Genomic DNA, 21,581 nt, shown 5'->3' with positions numbered 1-21,581 from the left:
AAACATCTATCTATCTATCTATCTATCTATCTATCTATCTATCTATCTGTCTTTTTCTTGCCTGTTATTTTTTAAAACATGCCTGCCTTTGATCAAACGCAGGTGTTAAATTGCTTTGAACAGTAGATGAATAGACCTCAGTAGACGTGAAACAATTCATATCTCATATTTATATAGGTGTTGAAAGTTCTATGTACCTGTAGCTGCACTAATGAGAGGCTCTTTGCTATTTAAACACACTCTGGTTTCCAATAAGGACTGTGTAGGGGAGATGGACAGCTCGTAATCATTAGGGAGGATTCAGGTTTGGGCTTTTTCACCTCCTCCTCCTCCTCCTCCCTTCTCTCTCTTTCTTTATCTCTCTCCTGTGATCTATCATTCATGGACTTCATTTAAAATTGCGTAAAATATTTAAAGTTGGTTGGATTTCTTCAGTGGGCTTCAGCGGTGACCTCCCCCTCAGTGCCTGAAGTCAGTGGAGAAAGATATGCAGAAGGGAGAGAACAAGAGAGAAAAACAGGGCAAAGAGGAAAGGTGTAAGGGAGCTAGTGAAGGAAAAAATGATGAACAAGTTACAGGGTTACTTAGAATTGAACAAAAGCTGTGTTGGGAGTAGAATACTAGCTCACTATACTGAACACTGTGCGGTATACATTCTGTCTACACTTCTCTATATTGAACATTGTCATTCCACTGTAAACGTTTCAAACATGAGTGCTGTCACATGACCTCATTATGTTGCATGTGACTGGCATCTAGTTATCTTTGAAATTAAAAAGTTCACTTTTTTTTGTAAAACTGTTTTAACTATTGGCTGTCTGATCAAGTAATAAGTTAAAATAATTACTTCCAGTTGATTCAAGAGACTGTAAATGGGAGGTCAATCTTTGTGTGTGTTTCTGGACTTATTAATTTATTGGTGCATGTTATTCCAAACAAATAAATCTTTATAATTTTTAATAATAATAATAATAATAATAATAAAAATACACTGACTACTTTGCACTAATCAATTCCCAATGGATTAAATCAAATCCCTTCACTGAGTCCAAACATTTTTCTTGAATATCTTGTTTCACTCTGAAATGCATCACATTTTGGAAGTAAACTGGGTAGCACAAATTATTTCAACAACCTCTGAGCAATAAAATCATCCTTTTTCACAGAGCAAGACCTAACATTGTTGAAAAATATCTTAAGTAAAACAAATTTAAAAGGAAGCATTTTTCCCCTTTTATTTAGCTTTGCTGTAGGAAGTTACAGTGAGATCAGTATAATAGAAGACACAGTCTGAAATATTCCTGCTAATTGAAAACCTGGTGAGGATACCATGATGTGAAAAAAAAGAAATACCCGTGAGATTCTGTCCAATGTAAAGGAGATTCACTCAGCCACTGCTAAAACGTCAAAAATAAAGGCCCTGGTACAAGTGCACTGGATTGCCATTCATTGTATGTGGAAGCAAAAGTAAGCAGGGCTACATGGGAATATTTTGATATTCCCTTACCTGAAACCTGTAGGTAATTAAAAAAGGCTAGACTGACCAAAACTAAAGACTGGGAGAAAAACATAGGAGGGAAAGAACAAACATAAAGAAGCAGGAAAATAGAAACACAAAGAATAATCACTGATGTTCGGCATTCACTTATGATGAACAGAATGTAAAAGAAATGATGCCAGATAGTAACAAATCCAAGAAAAGTTTATTATGAATATGGCACCTGTAAGATGGTAAAAAAACTGTGTTACAGAAAGACAACCATGTATGACATGTCGCTTTAACTGATGAAAACCTACAAAAGTATAAAATAACCCTGTTGTAAAATGAAGTATGTACATTTTTGAATTGCAGCATTATTCATGGTAAATGAACAAAAAATGTGTTTCCAAAAAAATTAGCCAGGCACTCAAAGTTAGCTTCAGTTAGTTGTTTTTTGTCTTTTTTCTTTCTCTGAAAACAAAAAACAAAATCAAAATGTACCATAGTTTTCTCTTTTTAATATTTTAATTTGTTTGTACTTAGAATTTATAACACTGTTAACACTGATACTTAGAGAATCCCCTTTCTCCCATATTCTTCTACTTGGCACCAAGTTCCTCATAAAAGAATCTGTATAATTGTACAAGAAATAGTTAAAAACACAGACACAGTCTTCACAGGTAATGAAGTGATTTCTCATATTGTAATTTTAAACACTATTTATCTGACAGCAGCTGAGATTAGTTTAAGATTAAATCACCAGCAATCATTTTGACACAACACAGATACATTGAGACAGCTCGCCCGGCTGTTCTGTTAGTAACATATGGGTGTATTTCCTGGTCCACAGTGTCTGTTTTGGGAGCTGTCCCCAAACCCCGTCCCGACTGCTTCTGCTCTACGTACAAAATGCTAAAATCTAGGATCCTGTTAACCTGCAGCGGTGACGCCAAGTTCTCCTGCAACCGTTCCAACAGCGAGTCCCATTATTGTCATTTTTAAAAACATTAACATCATGACCTGGGTTTGAGTAACAACACGTCTTCACAGAAATCACAGACACAAGTTTCCTGATGTCGGGGGGAAGCCTGATTCAGGTAAAAAGACGAAGGCCCCCACTTCCCTTTGCTGGACAGACTAAAAAACACTAAACATTGACAAAGCCGCTGGACCAAACAAAATCAAGTAAACGAAACAATCAACTTAGTAAACATGCATTTCCAAAACACCTATAAAAATAGATTTTATAGTGCGAAATATTTTTTTCATCTCTTTAGAAATCTTTAAAATTTTTTATTGTCCTGAAATACTACCGTCATCTCTTTTTTTTTTTTTCCTGTGAGTTTCAGGGTCCTTGAAGTCAACAGGTTTGGTGGAAACCAATGAAATACACCCAATGCACAAGACAAGCAGAAGGGACTCTGGGAATGTTTCACATCTGAGGCTTTTAAGGTTCCAGTCTACTAAATGCTACTTCCGTTTTTTATTCCTCAACACGTTTGAGCTGGAAACTGCAATCCCAGAATTCCTCAGTGGCAAAAAATGGCTCCTTAAACCTTTGAGCTAGTTTAGAGTCTTTTATCTCTGAGAAGAGAGAGAGGTCTGTAGACTACACGACAGCAAAGCAATAGCAGAAACAGAAAAAAGTAATACATACAAAAAGGAAGCAGCAAAAAAGGTGACACTACATTGGAAGGCCACCACACAAAATCCACTAACCTCCACTGATTCACTAAGACTGCAAGGGGGCTAGAAGGAGAACGAATGTTTCCCCGTCAAAGCCCGGACTAGCACAGAGAGGACAAAGGACAAAACAGCTACATTAGCTCAGTATATACTGCATATAGTAACACACACTTAAGTTGCTATGGAGACTGACAGCCAATGACACTTACACATTGTACAAGTTTACAGTTATCACGCTGCATAATAGATGACTTGATGGATGGCTGCCAAAGGATGAATTGACAGTTTTCTTCCGTTTTATTACTTTAGTGTTTTTTTTTTCTTTTTCCCTTTTTTCCTTTTTTTTTTTTTTACATCAAATCACAGTGTTTTAACACCAAACTGTGAGAGTATAGTTTTTTGGCAACAGTGGATAAAAATTAGGACTGTGGATTTTCAAAACACATTTTTTGATTGAAAATGCATGTCCTTATTACAATCTCTATTTGATATGTGATTTTCAGAGAGAGTTAAGGGGTAAGGAATGAAGGGGGACTGATTTCGGAAAGGACATCAGGCTTGTAAGCTAAAGAGGGAGTGTAAACAATTAAGCAAAAAATTAATTTAAAAAATACCCAAAACAATTAAGCATAGCTCTGACCAAAGCCTGTTTGGAGTTTAACATTCATCTTCAAGTTTATGATGCAAAATTAGCCTCAGTTGCACTGAGAGATAAAAAAAAGACTTTAATGTAATAAAAAAATTATTTTCTGTATCCCTTTCCAGACTCAATCATATTGAGTTAAAATACTCTCCTGTGCTCACGGGTAAGTGATGAAAATAATAAACGAAAAAACAAACGGAATAATAATAATAATAATCTGTTAGAGGTTTGACTTTTCTGTGGAAAAGCTCTGAAGTCGCCATTTGTCTGGAGTTCCGGAACAGTACCTACATCAGCCAGCTGAGTGAGGGTAACTCAATGATAGCACCATGGATCTGCAAACAGAAGATGGAACTGGAAAAATCTCACGCTGACCTGTTCCATGTCCTGGGATTTTATAGTAACATTCTCTTCACAGGTCAATACCCGGCTAAAATTGCTTTTTTAAAATGCATGATTTGCAAGTTAAGTTGAGCTATAAAAAAAACAAAACAAGAAAAAGCATTATTTCTAAAATACTATTCCCCCTTTACAAAGGACCACAAAACCCTTTGAGCTACATCAAATAGGGTAACATCCTTTTGTCAGCATCAGTCTTGATTACACCAAGATACCTTTTCTTGTCAGTTTTCTTTTTCTAATACCTTTAAGACATCCTAATGAGGATGCTACATACTCTGGACAAATATTTTACCACAGGGAAAACATACACTACAGTGCTATGAATTCCCTGTGGCTCAGAAGGAACTCTTTACAATAGAGATAAGTCTGTTTAGTCTGTTTAGAGAAACCGTCATCAAGAACTTGTGTAAAGAGGCGAGAAAGAAGAAAGAGAAAGTTGAAGAGATAGAAAGACACGGGAAGAAAAACCATTCACTTCTCAATTGCTCAAAATTCAAAGTGCTAGAACATCTCACTTTTCCCCAACTTTGATACACAGTCTTTTGCCTCAGAAGTCTTTTTAACACAGTAATATGGTCTCGATGTTTTGTTTTAATCCTCCTTGCGCTCCAGAGTCTGTGTGTTGTGGATGCCGTTGCTGTAGACGGGAAACGGAAGCGTGGAGAAAAGTCCCTCTGCTGTGGTGAAGACATTTGCAGCTGGCATCTGTGTGAGCCCGGCTCCGCTGACCGCACCCCCAAAGGGGGTGGACATGTTGAGCCGGTGCACATGATGGTACAACATCTCCATGGGTGTCTTAGGGTCTATGCCAAAGCCGGGCCCATCTACGAAGTTCACAGCGGTGTGAGCATTAGGCAGGATGTTGCCCTGCATGGCCAGGCTGACGTCTGCTGGGGCATATCGGATCGTTCCAGTGGTGTAGACTCGCGGGGAAGCTGTGCTGGTGGCAGCAAGCGTGCCTGTGACTCTGTGCACCAATGGAAGTACCACATTCCCTGCTTGTAACCTCTGCAGGGCTTCCAGATCACTGGTATAGAGCAGGGAACCGGAGGAGGTGGGTGTACCCTGCTGCTTATCCCGTGGCGAGGCTGACAAAGGTGGGGAAAGCGGGTCAGCAGTAGTGGAACTGGAAGGAGGAACCAAGCTGCCCAGAGTTGCGCTGGACACAGAGGTGGGGGCACTGTTATTGTTGCCACTGCTACTGTTGCCATTGAAATTGGGCTTTCTGCTGCCTCCTCCACCCTCGGCACCAGGTGGAGTGAGGACTGAGTCGGGGATGGACACCTGCAGGCCGGCAGGCGGGGGAGAAGGGAAGGTGTTGTGGGGTTTTGTCATGCTGTAGGGAGACTCGTTGCAGGAGATCTCTCGGTTGGGTGGGTAGTTCCAGATGCTGCTGTCGTTGTCGAAGTTTATAGGTTCTGACATCTCAGTCTTGATCTTCAGCACAGAGGAACTGGTTGGGGAGGGTGGAAGCAGGAGGGGAGGCTGGTCACCAAGGGTGGGGTCCAGGCTGCCAGGGCTGGGGGTAGCAGCAGCCGAGGGAGACAGACAGAGACGTTGTCGACTTCCATCCCATTTCTGTTTTTTTCTCCTCTTCTTTCTCTTCTGGTGTTTACTCATTGCTGGTCCGCTCAGCTCTCCTCCACTGTTGCAGTCCTTCACAATATCTTCCACCTCATCCTCCTCTTCTTCTGAGGAGGAGAAAGAGGAGGGCGAGTCCTGTAGTTCCTCCACCTCACCATCACCATAATGCTCCACCTTTATGTGTAAACCCCCTAGGCGGCCCTCCTTGTTGTCGGTTTCACAGTCAGAAGGTTCCAGACTATCATCACTGTCCTGACTTTCTGGATTGCTGGAACTGTCTCCTTCCTCCTGTCGTCTCATTTCTTGCTCTGGCGGCTGGCCCATCTGTTTCTTACTGTCCGACTCTGGATCTTCACTGTTCTCAGAAGACTGATTCCCTTTTCCATCTGACTTGGAGTTTTCATTGTCCTGCGAGAAAGAAAAAAGTTTAGTGGACAAGTTTCCATACACATCACAATGTCATACTTTATTTGACAAAGCAAGGTTTTTCACACACGAAACATAGTTCCCTAAACATTATCAGGGTTTTTATGTTAAGGCTATTCATTTAAAGTTTGGAAGACCTCCAGTTGGATTTATATTACTCCTCTTAAAGGCGCAGTAGGGTATCTCAGAAAATGCTAACTTTAGCCTGATAGCGCTAAAAGCAAACGTCCCACCATCCCTGCAAATAACCATCCAAAGTCTAATGATTGCTATCGGGATTGCTATCGGGATGTGAAGAGACTTTCAACCAGCCTAACAAAAAAATTTTCTGCAGACAATCACCTATTGCACCTTTAAGTAGAGGACACAATTACACTGGGGACATAAAGTGTTTTTTGGTGTTGTATTTTTGGCAACAGCATTAGCCACCAGTCAATTATTAATGATGTGATGTATCGTTGATCATTAGTTTTGTCATGAACAACTCAAATTCTGTTCAGAACAAGTGTCTTTGGTAGCTGGGTTATTAAGAACAAGACAAGTTCTATCTATGTATCAGAAATCATTAATACATCAAAATTCTTTCTTTTTAAAGTATATGAATTTAGAACTGAGAGGAAAAACAAAACTGTGAGGCAAATATTTCTCACAGGAATTTGGAAATTCTGGCCTTAGGAAAAACATGTCTCCATTGGAAGAGAAACAAGGAGAGAGAAAGAAAGAGACAGAGAAAGACAGAAGGAGAAGGGGGGTGTAGAGATAGGTAGGGAGTGTGAGAGGAGAAGAGGGCATGGTTTGGTCCAGCTGCAGCTGGCACAGTCTGTAACCTTTGTGAAGAAGGCTGGCAAAAGGCTCGGCAGGCAGAGATGCCCAGGGGCCAATATGTTGGCACTTTCCCCAGACAGTCAACCGGACTTGTTCACTCACAGCCTCCACTATCTCTGGAATCTCACTTCATCTTCTTTTGGAATGTATAATTAATATCGCCAACTGGCTGTTTCAATTGACTGTTTACACCAGTTTTAGGGACATATCGAAAGCACCACATTTCCTTGTCCTACATAATTTTCAGTAATTATTGAAATGAAGATAATTTGCACAGTAAGAGCCCTCAGATGAGACATCTGCATTTAGTTAAGAGAAAACTTTCAAGTATGTTGTGTACAGTGTTACTTTTAGGGGTGTAACGATTAACCGCGAGCCTGTCGAAATCAATTCAAATATGTGACGATTCAAATCGGTTGAGATACCACAAACAAACCGCGATACAACTGGAATAGGAGTTTATGTATATATGCATCTCTGACTATTTTTAGAAAAGTTTATGTGGTATTTTCTTTTCATCTTGCCTCTGTAAAATGCATATTACAGCAGCATTCATAAGCACAGCTCTGCTTTGTTTACAGCGGTATCCCAGGAAACACTGTATCATTGCTGTACATTAGCGCCACCTGCTGTCAGGGTGAATCTGCATCTCATTTAGCTCATTTGCTTTTTCATTCAGAAGTTTTATGTAGTATAGTTTCACAAAAGTAAAGTCAGACCATTATGTTTTTCCTTTAAATTTTGAAATTATACAGTCTAATTTAGATTAAAAACTACTCATGCTGCATGTATGCTGCATCTTTGTTTGGATCATGATTAAAATCCCCTAATTTTAAATGGAAAGAACACAGACAAAGCCTTAGTTTGTTCATATTAAGAGATTTCTTTTATTTGACTAACTTACTTGTTTCATTTGGGATTTGTTTTAAAATTTCAATTCATATTTTTGTTTTATTTCAAATTCACAAAGAAACATGGAGCAATCGCCTAATAAAACATCACCTTTTCATTTTCTGTATAATGTCTTCAATCTCATTTTGTTAAAAAATAATTGTGAGAAAATCAAATTGTGAAATCAAAATCATGGCTCGAATCTAATCGTGAGTTGAGTGAATTGTTACATCCCTAGTTATTGAACAATACTACTGATTTGTAAAGAATCTAATATCACCAGAAAAAGTTCCATTAACAGGGATAGCAAAGTTGGAGCAAGAAGAACTGGCTTTAAGTGCCCTGCCTAAGGGCATATTAATGATTAAACCATCAACCTTCCACTTGTTCTGTACTGTTTTGGGGCATATTGCAATGAAATGGGACGAGGAGTGATACCCTACCAGAGTTCTCCTTGGAGTCGGATTCAGAATCAGATGTTTCTGAGGACTCTGATGCTTTCCCTGGCAGGTTAGGCAGCTGTGCAATATCCATGGGTGTATCTTTGTACTCTGGATTACTGTCCATTAAAAAAGAAACCACAAAAAAGATGTTTAGAAGGTACAAGTCATTCACTTTTGCAGCTGAGAAACATTCACAGCCGTGTGAAACATCCTTCACGCTCTTCTCTAGAATGCTCCAGACATCCTGATTGATTCACTGCGGCCCAAAGCACAGAGCATTCTAATAATCTCTAAGCCCGAACACAGACCCAAAAGCAGCAAGCAATCACTCTGCAGTTTGAGAAAATCAGTGTGTTTGGCCTTCATCATCTTACAGAGGAACCGACTATTATTAACTCTCTCTGATACGTTAATCTTGTCACAGTACCAGACAGAAAGAAATTAAATATAAAGATGGCAATTTCATCAAAGTAAAAGACTCATTTACCTGAGTACATAGTTGACCCAGATGATGTTTTTTTCGTTGCCATTCTTGGCGTTGATTGCAATAGTGGCACTGGACTGGATCCAGATATAACCTCCATTCTTCTGAATCCAGCGGTAATATTTTGTCACACACTGACCTTTATTCATCACTATAAAAAGAGGATAGAATCCCAGAAAGGGAAGGAGGTGGAGGAGAAAAAGGAGATAAAGTGATCAATGTGATATATTAAAATTTAAATTTACTCAGGTTTAGTTACAACAACAACAATAATAATCATAATATTTGCATTCAGTAAAGCACAAACATATCTATAATTTCATTTGAAAGAGATACTCTATTACCATCTTCAACACTGTTAATCTCAAAGACCCAGCAGAGGGCGCTGTGACTATTTGCTAAGGGCTCTGTAATCATGCCCTTGTCTGAGGCTATTCATGTGAAGACACTGTGGCAGTTGCCATAATTTTGGCTAAATTAAGTGCTAAATGGCGATCTCAAATAATATGAATTTGCATTAATCATTGTTCTGCAAAACAGAAACAGTCGGAATCCAAGCATGGTAGTAAATTCAGATTCTGGGTTTAATTACAGCTACAAATAGCCCTTTACGTAAAAACAGTCCACTGAGAAAGATGATTTATATAAGAATAAGTCTAGTAATTAAAATCATTACAGACTAATAGCATTGTTTAAGAAGCCGTCCCAAAGGCTCCGATAATTGACTTTAGTTCACCGACTGCTTTCTGTACCAATAAATGTGTTTTAAGCTCTAACTCCAGAAAATTGAGACAAAAAGCCAAGAGTTGTTTATCTGACTTGTTTGCTGTGGCCAGTGGGCATACCCTTGACTCACCTTCACTCTCTTCAACAAAGTTTACATGCTACTGGGAGTATATCGAGAGGTTCAATATACATGGACTGCATCTAAGCAAAAGTGCTAGAAAAAACATTGTTCACATCTGAAATGACAGAACTGAAGATAAAAGAAAGAACTGCTATGGAGAATATTCCAAAAATATATCACCAAGACCAGAGGAAAATGTTTTAATATATGTTTTTGAAATGGTTTAAAATCTCACAGTGATAGACAGATAAACAGATATCCAGCACCATTTTCATTGTACACAGCAAATGCTTTAGCAATACAAAATGCAGAGCTATTTGTTGCGCCAATAAAGTACATTAAATTGAAACTGAATCAAAGTATTGTACAGCTTCAGTATATTAAATCTTGTCATACATACGGAGCGATTCTTCCCCTCTATCTGTGAACATGCGAGCCCGAGCGGTCCCTTTAAACCCTCATTACTGTCTACAAGTTCTAGGACATTTTTCCCTCTGCCTTTAAACCTGATGAACTGATCTCATCTGCATTGGATTTGAAGTGCTAGCACCCTCGCCTCCGCCCGGCACCACATCTGTACAGGTGAGGCTTATTTTTTAACCCCCTTTCATTTACGCTGCCATTAAATCAATCAGGGGCTGCTTGAGTTATTGATTTAGTGGTAATGAAGCCACCCTTTTTTCTCCCTCTCTTTCTGTATCCTTCTTTTTATTTTCCGGTGCAGGGGTCGTTGGCTGCTTTTGGAGGCTTTAAAAGGAATACGGCCTCTTTAATCTGCCTGCCTTCTCCTGGAGCCTCGGGCAAGCCTGCAGGATGGTCGCTCACTCTCTCTGTCTCTCTCCATCTCTACTACGTTCATTCTCATTCTATCTCTCTCACTCTCTCTCTGTGCCAGGGCCTCTGTCCTTCAGTTCTGTTAAATCACTTGGATCCCTTCCATAATAGCAGCTACCTTTCAGATACCCTTTACCCAGCGTGGCCTCACTTCCAGCAGAAGGGGTGGAGGGTGTCACTGTCATATAAAAGTAAGTAATTTACACCCGTGAAATTGCTTTATGGAAAAGTCCTTGCAGTCCACTGGGGTATTATTGTAAAGACAAGCCTTTTATGAATGAGAGAGCAGACATGCAGATCTGCGGCACCCGGGCAGGGTTTGGCTGGAATTGGAGGTTTTTAACTTGTATTCTTTGGATCTAATGGTGAAACTTCACCAGCAGAGGAGTAAACGCGTTGGCCATTTAGAGATGCAGCGAGAAGTGAAATTACACCTACGTTCATTGTTTTTAAAGCATCATCACAGTTGCAAGGCGTTTTGGAATAACTGCAAGTAAGGATGCAATCATCAGCTGGTTAAAAAGATGTCTTTGTGTTGTAAAATCCAGATAAAACCAGTTTCTAGCAGGCCAAAGCTGGCTGTTTATGGCCATGTGCTTATCCAAACTGCTTGAGATAAGTTGTTTAGCTGATCTAAAAGCTGTTGGGGCTGAAGTAAAACTAGTTAGAGCTGGTTGGCTTCACTGGTGTAAACAGCTAAAAACTAATCAAAATGACATCAAAAACAACAAAAAATACATTGAAATGAATCACTGCTGACATAAATGTAGCATATCCATGGATTCAGACTAACAGAAACATCTATTTTATATGTACTATGAATCCATTATGGAAGAAACCTGAAGAAACACTGTCAACGGTACATGGGATGGGTGTTAGAGCAGGTGTATTTTTCCGCAGCTGTGGAGTCTATCTTCAAGCACAATAAGGAGTGAAGGGAGTTTTTCATTAAAGTCAGTTTGAACTACTCTTCAGAGACCGGCTCTTGTATTCTGCCTTCAGGCACAGAGCTGCAGTCTCCTGGGGTTTCTCCACACTTCTGTGAGCCATCGTTTCCCACCTCTGTCTCTCTCTCGCTCTCTTTCTCAGCTGGTAAAAGCACATACACACACCAGCGGAGCATTTATGTGGTGAGTATTATACATAGTCGTGTAACAGAGTGTCTTTTATTAATTTAAACCGTGTTGGTCCTGTTCGGAAGCTGACACAGGTGAGGTCAGAGCTGTCACAATGCGTTTCTGCCCATATAAAAGACCTGCTCTCAAATGCTTCATGAGCACCAACAGTTGGCTTTCTAATTTTCCCTTTTGTTTACAGTTACAAAGCTCAAATTAAACTGTTAAACATATAAATGAGAAGGACAGTTCATTTTTTAGTATGCCCTAAAGTAGTTAAAGAAATAGGCCACAAGAGACAGTGCAGTATAGAGATTTTACAGTAGTTAAAAACCAATGTCTTACTGTTTTTATTGCAAAAGCACCAACAGCAATATGAATTAAATTAACATCATGATCAATTAACAATTATTCTGTCTATCAGAATTTTTCTACCACTTTAAAGACCAGAATCTAGTCTGAATTACCCATATTGTAAAGCACCATAAACAACTCTTTAAGCAACCCTGGGTCAAGGTGCTCAATTTAAACAGATCGGCTTTAAATGCTTTATCGGGCCCTTGAACACCCGAACAGTGGCCTATGAACTCTGCAGCATGCATCTGTAATATATCACTCATTGCAACTCATAAAGAACACTACATGCACTCAAGCCAAACGAACGTCTTCTCCATGCACACATCACTGCATCTGCAGCAGAGAGATTTGACCAGACTGACATCATCCCTCTTATCCCAGGCTCTAACCAATCTGATGGCCCTGTGTGATCTGATATCAGAGTCTGATTAGCAATCAGTGGGAAATCGGTGTGACTGTTCCTTAGTCACGCACGACATGTTCATGCAGACACCTGAAGATCTGGCTTTGATAGAAGCCGAGATGACACATGTCATTATAATTCATTTAGCTGTGCTAGGATTTCTTTAACCAACAGAGTTTACATTAAATGTGAAATTAGTTTTTTTTCTGATGAAAAAAAAATTAGGTTTGGAATTTGCTTTTGACTTTTACCGGGTATAAGAAATCATTATGCATTTACATTACCTTAAAAATTTTGGTGGGTTATTCAGCATAATCAGTGTATGATTGTGCATGTACACTGCATCATGAAAAGATTCATTGTCATTAGCTACTTTTTTTAGTATCTTGCATTGTAGCTTAACAATTTTTAAAAAGCATTGCTTAACTGTAGTTCAACTTTGAATTATTGTTACAGCTTTATCAGCAACATTTCCAAACACTGTTTCAACCAGCTAACCACATTTTATCAGACCGAGTATGAATGTACAAAGTAAAATGCAGGAATAGAAACCCTATCCACTCTCTACTGTAATGACATGGCCAGCCATTTGCAGTGCGGCTAGATTTATGTTGATTGCCACCACGCTAATGCGTAATAGATGGTTAGAAATGTGCAGTTCTCTCTTTGTGTCTATCCCTCTCTCTCTCTCCTTTCACACCATCTCTTTCTCTCTCTCCGCTATCAGTGCAATCCAGGGCTTCAGTCCTCTGTCCTCTGCCTCTGCTGGGTTTCAAATCAAGGTCTAATGGACCCAATCTGGTGGCTTTTTAAGGCAAAGGGACAGTGCAATACAGTGGTAATTGCGCTCTAATTCAGTTGAACTCCCAATATCTAATCAGACAGCTCCAAATTCCCTCGCCAGCCCCAAGGACACCCGCCCTCCTCTGCAAACACCTAATAAAATGAGGGATTTATCCCCCTCCTCCTCCTCTTCCTGTGCCTCAACCCTCACTACTTAAATAATGGCAACCTGCCTGCTGTAGAGCAGCACACACATCTACTGTATGAAATGCTACGCCGCTCTCAATGACGTTTTGAATTTCTGCCATCATGGTGGAGGGGAGCGGGAAAGGTGTGCTGCCAAAACACACTTAACAGATGATTTAGGATATTCATAAAGCATGAACATTCCTCCAGACGGTCAGCGGCCCTCCTGCCGAGCGCGATGAAAGCAGAGCATGCAAAAGGTTGAGGAACCTTCAAAGGGCTCTGCAGCGGCGGATCAGCCTAGATGAATACTACATGACATAAAAATGCACTCGAAATGTGGCGCCTCTTCATTGAGAGGAGCAACTTAACCTGAAAAGAGGAGTGAAATGTGTAAGACTGTTATACGAACAGAGATTCTGTGCCTCGCAAGCGATATAAGGCTTGTTTGGAGATCGTGTGCTTGCCTAACCATCTGGCAGAGGGAAGCGGTTCTTTATGGACAGTTATGAGAAGAAGCGCTAGCATGGATAATCTTGCCTGTCACACTGCTGTCCCATTACACTGAAGTGCTGCAGCGAACACATTACACCAGCTTTGGCACGTAACACAGTGTGCTTTCTGGATGTCATTGACCAATGATCAATGAGTCCTGCTAAAGCATGTAAGGACACTGAATCTTGCTCTTTAACAGCCATCCTCTAGTTTTTGGCACTGTTGGGTGGCTGCACAGATTGATTGGATGGATTTCGGAGCAGATACTCACGGTCTAAATGGCTTTGCCGAATGCCTTCCACGTCCTCTGCGTGAATGAAGTGATAACATCTCTTCCCTACGATGTCGACAGGTGTCAGGTCCATGTAGTCACTGATTCTAGAAACAATTATTTCAACATAAAATCAAAACTGACACAATTTTTTTCTTTTTGCACTATTTTTAAACTATTTTGTAGATCAGCTGAAATAAGTGTAGGATTTACTTTTAAACATTTTCACAGAAATTGCTGGTAAATTTTACAAATAATGACAAAGAAATGGCAAGTACACATTGAATTACACATGGAAGTTTGAAGTAGAAAGACTGGAATAGTTGCTTCTTGTAAAACATATTCCAATTATTGTTTTATTTACAAAAAACTTAAACATTTCATAGTGTAATGCTACATCAGTAAGGAAAGCTGAGCAGCCCACCAAAAAGAAACCAATCAGATCTTACTGTGGGTTATTTTCTCTTCCCAGTCAATGACAGATTAAAATAGGGCAAAGACCTGATTTGTTTCTAGTCAACGTCACAGATAAAGAGATTCTGATTTCCCAGCCCTACTGTAAGCTAAATATATTGTACAAGATTTTACTCATTAAAAAGGTTTCCATCTGTGATGGCAAGCTGTCAACCTGTTTTTATTATAGACGCAATATTTTCGGAACTACTGTAGCTCTACCAACTGAATCTAAAAGCAATTCTCACAGAAGTATTGCAAATTTTATAAAAACAGGTGGTTAAAACCATACAAAATGCCTTTAAGTTGGGCAAATACTGTTAACAGCGCATTTCCAGACATTATTCGACTTAACCTCAGTGCAGTTCTTCTCTACACGGATCAGAGAACATGGCCAGTAAAAAATGGGCAACTGATCTCTGTCCCCCTTCATTTTAAAACTGGGTTTTGCTGTGATGATAACTCCGCTATAGACTTGGCCCAATTCCATTCTCTCATAAATATGTTAAGTGCAGGGGAGTGGTAAAATTTTTAGCAGACACTGGGATGACTTCAATCCCAGAGATATAAATAAAACTAATAAAACTAATATGATATTTCCTTTCAAGCCAGGCCAAATTAAGATGTTCTCATTTTATGGGGCAGGAGTGGAACCACAGATGTTTTGTAAGTACAAAAAAGGTTTTTTTTTCTTGGCCGGCTTTTCAAACGAGCGATAGATGTTGAAACAAGGTCATTCTGGGATTGCGTTTAAGCAGAACTCATCACTATCAGCTCTATAATGAACTGCACATGAACATTACTGTGTGGCTGATTATCCACTCTTGCAAAACACATTTTCACCTCCTGCCTGGTCCTTCAGTTCTACAATAATGTCGTATTTTAACACTAAGCAGCTGAAATTGAAATTCTTTTTTCACCATTTATCATTCTTTAGGGCAGATACAAAATCTCTTAAATCAAACTGCACAAAATACTAGGCTTATACTAAATAGTGCATATATGCTCTGCAAAATAAGATTGTGCAAACTTAGTGAAATTGTTGCCCTTTTAGAGATTCACATTAAGCATAAATCATTGGCCATGTTTATTAATGTTTAAAGTCAACATTACATCATAAAGGCCGCTTAAAACTGTACTGAATATATTATATAAATAGTGTTACCTGTTTTCACAGTAAACAATGTTGAGATCCATGTTGACCCGTGTAACAAACATCTGGCAGTCAATCCGGACCTCATTGATGGTTGGCGGAGGAAGTGCGTGTGCCATCACAACCATGCCCATGATTTGATTGGGTACCGAACGACTGTGTGTTAATGCCATTCTTATCCGCAGCCTGCCGGTAATGTGGATAACCTTGAAGAGGACACAAAGTAGAAAATTAAAAACCAATCAGATGCAATTGTCTCCTGAATTACATGCACACCGTTTAGTAAAGTATGCAACAACAGTTTCAGGAAGGATAACAGAAAATAAACCAGATAAAGTCATATAAGATGTCAAGCGAACTCTCTGATAATCCAATATGTACTTTGTGCTCTAATGTACACTTGACCAAGATCCAAACCAATATTCTCAGGTTCATGTACATGTTCATGAAATATTAAAAACACAAAAGGCACCATTTCTCTCTGAAATAATCAACAGATAACAAAGGCAGAGGAACTAATTACTTTTTCACTGGCTTTAAAGTTTCTAATGCTTTAAAGTCTTTTGTAGCCTGTTTTGCCCAGAGGATGCATTGACTAGATCGGCAACGATGTTCTTTTTTGGATCCATCCATTTTAAACACCCAGGGAAACCTGGAGGGGATTGTTTCTGTAGTGTTTTAAACTTCTGACACTATCCTTTCATTGGTTCACCACAGAGATTGGTGAGATGCTATTAGCATCATTCATATAGACAGTCTCGGCCCCCGAAGTCACCGAGTGCTCAGGCCGGCGGGGCTCTTTGATGCTTTGTATGTTTCATGCCCTTGGAATCGTCCTAAACTTTCCCCCCATTATGGCACCCCTGGTTACTGCGATGTGAGCGTGCATTAACCAGGCAGTCGCGAACGCACTTGATACAGCTGTTGCCAGGCTTCAGTAAGACATCACAGCACGCTGCGATCAGAAGGTGATGTCCAATTACGGCTGATATCAAACCCATACACACATTCTCATAAACAGAGCTGCACACCAGAGAGCAGAAGCCCACACAAAACACACACCACCTCCAGAACACACATCCATCTCTACATACATATAACACTGGGACTTTCAATAAATAAACACTGAGCCGCATTAAAAGCACACAAAATGGAAATGATTGTACTGAAGCCCAAAGCGAGGGGCATCAAAAAGTTAGTTGGAAAATATAACTTTTGATGTAATTGCCACAAAGAGAGACTCGCCGGTGAATTGCTGCAGGAGTGCTCTTGGCAAGAACATCATAAGCTCTGGCAAAACATTAAATATGCTCAGGCTGCTAAATGCAAACTGACATGGCAAGGGTTCACCGTGGCTGCAGCCGCATAGCATATCTCAATTTAATACAAGCCAACATAACAAAGGGATCAATTTTTGCAATTCATGGTTCAGCACACAATGCTCTACCCCCGTACAACCCCCCACCCCACCCCGCCAGTCACGGCGTCGGTGAATATAGAATAGGTATACATAAGAAATAAGATTCATCTGTTCCAAGGGATTCTCCGGAGTGCTTTTGAAATGTGATACGGCACAAGTAATGATAGAGAGCTTTTACATGAGTGCATTAACTGAGCCGGGGCCGAGACGCCTTGGCAAAAAAAGAAAAGACTGGTTTAAGCTGGAGAAGAATTCACTTTGATTTGACCTCCAGAGTGAAGAGGAGATATAAACAGCCATGATGTGAGCTGTGCTTCGTTTCCCTCCGCCTCGCACCTATCACCTAATGCCAGCGCGTTGCATGCAAAATTCATACTTTTGTATTATGTAACAACACAAATATTGACTTAATTTGGAGTAAATGCAATAAGAAGTGTCCTTGTCTGGCTGGTAATATATGCGAATGTGCATGTGTGAATATTTATGCTATGGGTTAGTGTGCTCCCCGACTTCACACTTATTTGCATCAAATCTACGTCCAGATGGATGCAGCAGCGGGGTTTGGATCTCCGTCGTTCACTCAAAGACACATCCAAACAATCATCCACTTCTGTTTACAATCCGATTGATACTAAAATGTACAGCATTCGGTGATCCACTGTATCAGTGGTATTGTCTAGCACAAAGTGCAAAAAGTGCATAGTACACAGATAAAAATTATGCCAGAATCCATTACTGTTCAGAGTTTGGGGTTTGTAATGTTTTTGAAATATCAAGTCACTTATGCTCACCAAAGCAGCATTTAACTAATAAAAAATACAGTAAAAACAGTAATTTTGTGAAATATTATTACAATTTAAAATAACACTATTTGCATGTTTTAAAAATTTAATTTATTCCTTTGTTGCAAAGTTGAATTTCCAGCATCATTACTCAAGTCTTCAGTGTCACATGATCCTTCAGAAATCATTCTGATATGCTGATTTGCTGCTCAAGAATAATTTCTTATCATTATCAATGTTGAAAACAGTTATGCTGCTTAATATTTTTGCGGAATCTGTGATGCATTTTTTTTTCCAGGATTATTTTTTTTTTTGATGAATAGATTCAAGAAGTTCAAAATAACTGCATTTATTTAAAATACAAATTTTCTGTAAAATTAAACATCTTTATTGTCACTTTTGTTCAATTAAATGCATCCTTGTTGAATTAAGTCATTAAATTAAATCTTACTGACCCCAAACAGTAGTGCATGAATTTCTTTACAAAACTAAAAAATATAAATATCATTTCAGTTTACCAAAAATATAAGTAAAAAAAAGTAAAACTTACTTAACTCACACAACTTTTTAAAACAATGTGCATAATTAAAAAGAACTTGAAAAGAAGTAGATTTTAGCAATGATACAAGCTAACACTCCTATTAATAAGTTAAGTGTGCCATTATTGCTTGATATTGATTATCTCAAAGTGTCAAAAATTGGCCAATTATTTGGCGTTGCAGTTTTGTCATTAACTATCACACACACAATATGACACAAGACTGAAGTGAGTTTTTATTTCTTAATCATCTGGTTCACATTCTTACCTTGTATCCAGAGGACTTGATGTGGACGCCTCTCTTGGTGAGCGTGGACTTCATACGAATGAAGAAGGAGCGTTCTAGAATGTTATCCGGTGACAGAAGACTAGGGCTGTTCGACTCCACTGCAGAAACAAACAAACTTCCTATTACAACACTAAAACAATACACAACTCACAGAGACAGCAAGATATCAGACTGCTTTAGTGAGTATGATGTGTAATATATTCTCATTGAGTTTCTATCATCTCTTGGTAGACAGATAATGAAGCAACCTGATAAGGGGGAAGGTGCTAATCAAACTTTGACAATGTTTTAATTGTATTTACTAATAGCATGAAGCGGAGCTTCTGCAAACATGATAATTGCTTTAAACTCTACATGGCAAATGAATAAACCTCACCAGGCTGATGTTAGATGTATTTACCTCCATAGGAAATGGGAAAATTAAGTAGAGCATAATTTAACAAACTTGGTTTAGTAAGAACACCACTCAATTTTGCTTCAGAAAACATTAAAATCTAATTATAATATATAATTTTCCATGACAGCCAACAAAAATAATATATTTCTCATACTATAATACATCTCTTATCAGACGGGGGAAAAAAGAGTTCCAGCCTTGATCTTAACACAAGGACACCTGACGAATAAAGGAGGTTCTGCTAATTTGCCGTAACATGCTTGATTGGAGCCAAATTAATTGCACATTTTAACTTGACATTTAACATGTTACAAACAGGCACCGGAGGAGGTTTTAGCGTATGAACAGGACAGTTTGAAACGTTTGTCGATTGTAAACACTGACTGTGCGAATGTAGCATATCTTTATTAGGGACCAAATTGTTGGTCGTGCTGGAAATTATCCCATAATCATAGTCAAAATTTGTGTTAAAATCATAATTTTCTTACAATTTTTACACAATAAATATTGAAATAGTGTATATTTATTTCACTGCAATCATAGTAGTACATTTTATTAATATGATTAATTTTTCATAGTTTAAGACTGAAAGTCTGGGTCTTTGACATGAGTAAAATCTATATATAATTTATATTTGAAAACTGACAAAATAAATGAAGGCACAAAAAAAATCTAGTTAAAATTAAGTGAACGTTACATAAAAAGTAGAAAAAAAAATCTGTTTTAATAAAATCAACCCCTGGGACATAAAAGTGAATAGACACTGTCATATAGTTGTGGGTTTGGACTGCTGTATTTTCCCATTTCTCTCTCACTCTCATTCTCTCGCCCTTTTTCTCCTCCCTCTTTCTTTCTGAGAACATGAATTAAATGTCATTTAAAATCTAACTAGTATTTTATCACTCTGGGGAAAAGGCAGAGCCATGTTATATTTAGTCATTTCATTTCTTCTGATTAAATATGAATTACTATGAAATTTTTCTCATCATCTAACACACAAGAATATGCCAACAGCTTTTTAATACACTATATAAGCACAAACTTCAGCTCTAAGAGTTTAATTCGCCTCTCTAATCCAATCACATCAACCTTATTTCTCTTATCAGAGATTCCCATTTTGAATTAAATGAGCTCATTAGTTTTAATCAAAGGCAGAGAGATCAAAACTTGCACGTAAATGCTTTAGATCAGAGCTGTCAGTCAAGCGTAGAGTTCTATTTGACTAAAACACAAGATCAGAGGTCGTTGCAATTCGCCGTTTTCATTAAGAATGAGATATGATGTCCTTTTTTGACATGTGCGGCGCTCGGACGGAGAGAGGTCATTTGCCACGTGCCCTCTGTGACCTTGCTTTGTGTTAATGAAAAGAATGAATTATACAGTAAAACCTTTGCGACACACACTCGTGCTCCTGCCTGAACAATAAATTGAATTTCAGGATTTCCCTCGTGCCACCGAACAAAAACAAAGAATGGGAATCCTGCCCGCTTTGCTTTTCCTGCAGATTAATAAACAAGTACAAGAAGACAGAAATCCAAGAATACAGTCAAATGTGTAAATGTTAGAAGGGTAGTAGATCACAGCAGTATGCATATCAACTTTACTACTGAAATCACATTCCCATGAAAAAGATGAATATTTATCATAAAACATATTACCATTAGAACCAATGAACCTCACGATTTAAAATTGATTTGTGTTTAAAAATAACCCAGTCACCACGCATTGCTTACATCTATGAATGAGTGTACAGTATAATTTGTGTGATGTTTTATTGTAAACATCTGATATACAGTACATTTTTAAAGCAAGCAACATCAGAATTTGTCGTTTTCATATCTTAAATGTTGTTATAATGTGGTTTTATGTAAGAAAATCATCCAAAAAAAGTAAATCTTCAGCATCAAATACAAATTTTGACACTACTATTTCTGTGAAACATTATTCCCAGTGGCATAGTGTCTGATACATTGTCTAGCAGAACATTTTTCTCATCATCTAACATAAAAATATGCACTATATAAGCACAAACTCTCAAGTCCAATCACATCAACCTTATTTCTCTTAACAGAGGTTCCCATTTTGAATGAAAAGAAAAATGTGTATTTAATGTTGCTGTAATATCTATATACAAGAACAAGAAAGAAAAAAATGTAAATCTTTCTGTTTTACAAAAGGTTCTATGTGGCAAAAGAAGGTTCTTCAGATTATGATTCCAAAAATGGTTCTTCTATGTCATCGCTGTCAAGAACCTTTTGAAGCACCTTTATTTTTAAGAGTGTATGTCGCCTCTACACTGCCTTAAAAAGTCTGCGAACGCAGTGTGTGCAAAGAAGATGTGCTGTATTTATTCATGTCAAGAAACCTTTTGTTTTGTACACATATGAGCTTCCA

At 38.6% G+C, this 21,581-nt stretch overlaps 1 protein-coding gene across 5 annotated transcripts in view; it reads right to left on the bottom strand.

Moving 5' to 3' along the window:
- Nucleotides 1-1,220: 1,220 nt before the first annotated feature.
- LOC109048374 (neuronal PAS domain-containing protein 3-like) overlaps nt 1,221-21,581 on the bottom strand; it is a 280,671-nt gene continuing 260,310 nt past the window's right edge. For 4 of the 5 annotated variants that reach the window (XM_042773582.1, XM_042773584.1, XM_042773586.1 and 1 more), the window contains 6 exons: nt 18,770-18,888; nt 15,774-15,967; nt 14,156-14,262; nt 8,868-9,015; nt 8,381-8,496; nt 1,221-6,205 (listed from right to left, as the gene is read on the bottom strand). In XM_042773582.1, the coding sequence (XP_042629516.1) occupies nt 4,803-6,205; nt 8,381-8,496; nt 8,868-9,015; nt 14,156-14,262; nt 15,774-15,967; nt 18,770-18,888 (2,087 nt within the window). In that variant the 3' untranslated portion in view covers nt 1,221-4,802. The remainder of the gene's footprint in view (nt 6,206-8,380; nt 8,497-8,867; nt 9,016-14,155; nt 14,263-15,773; nt 15,968-18,769; nt 18,889-21,581) is intronic. The other variant, XM_042773583.1, reaches the window with a different exon arrangement.

Source organism: Cyprinus carpio, chromosome A17 (assembly GCF_018340385.1).
Source record: "Cyprinus carpio isolate SPL01 chromosome A17, ASM1834038v1, whole genome shotgun sequence".
Classification (NCBI taxonomy): domain Eukaryota; kingdom Metazoa; phylum Chordata; class Actinopteri; order Cypriniformes; family Cyprinidae; genus Cyprinus; species Cyprinus carpio.
The sequence above is the reverse complement of the archived record's forward strand: the minus strand, read 5'-3'. Positions and strand labels throughout refer to the sequence as shown.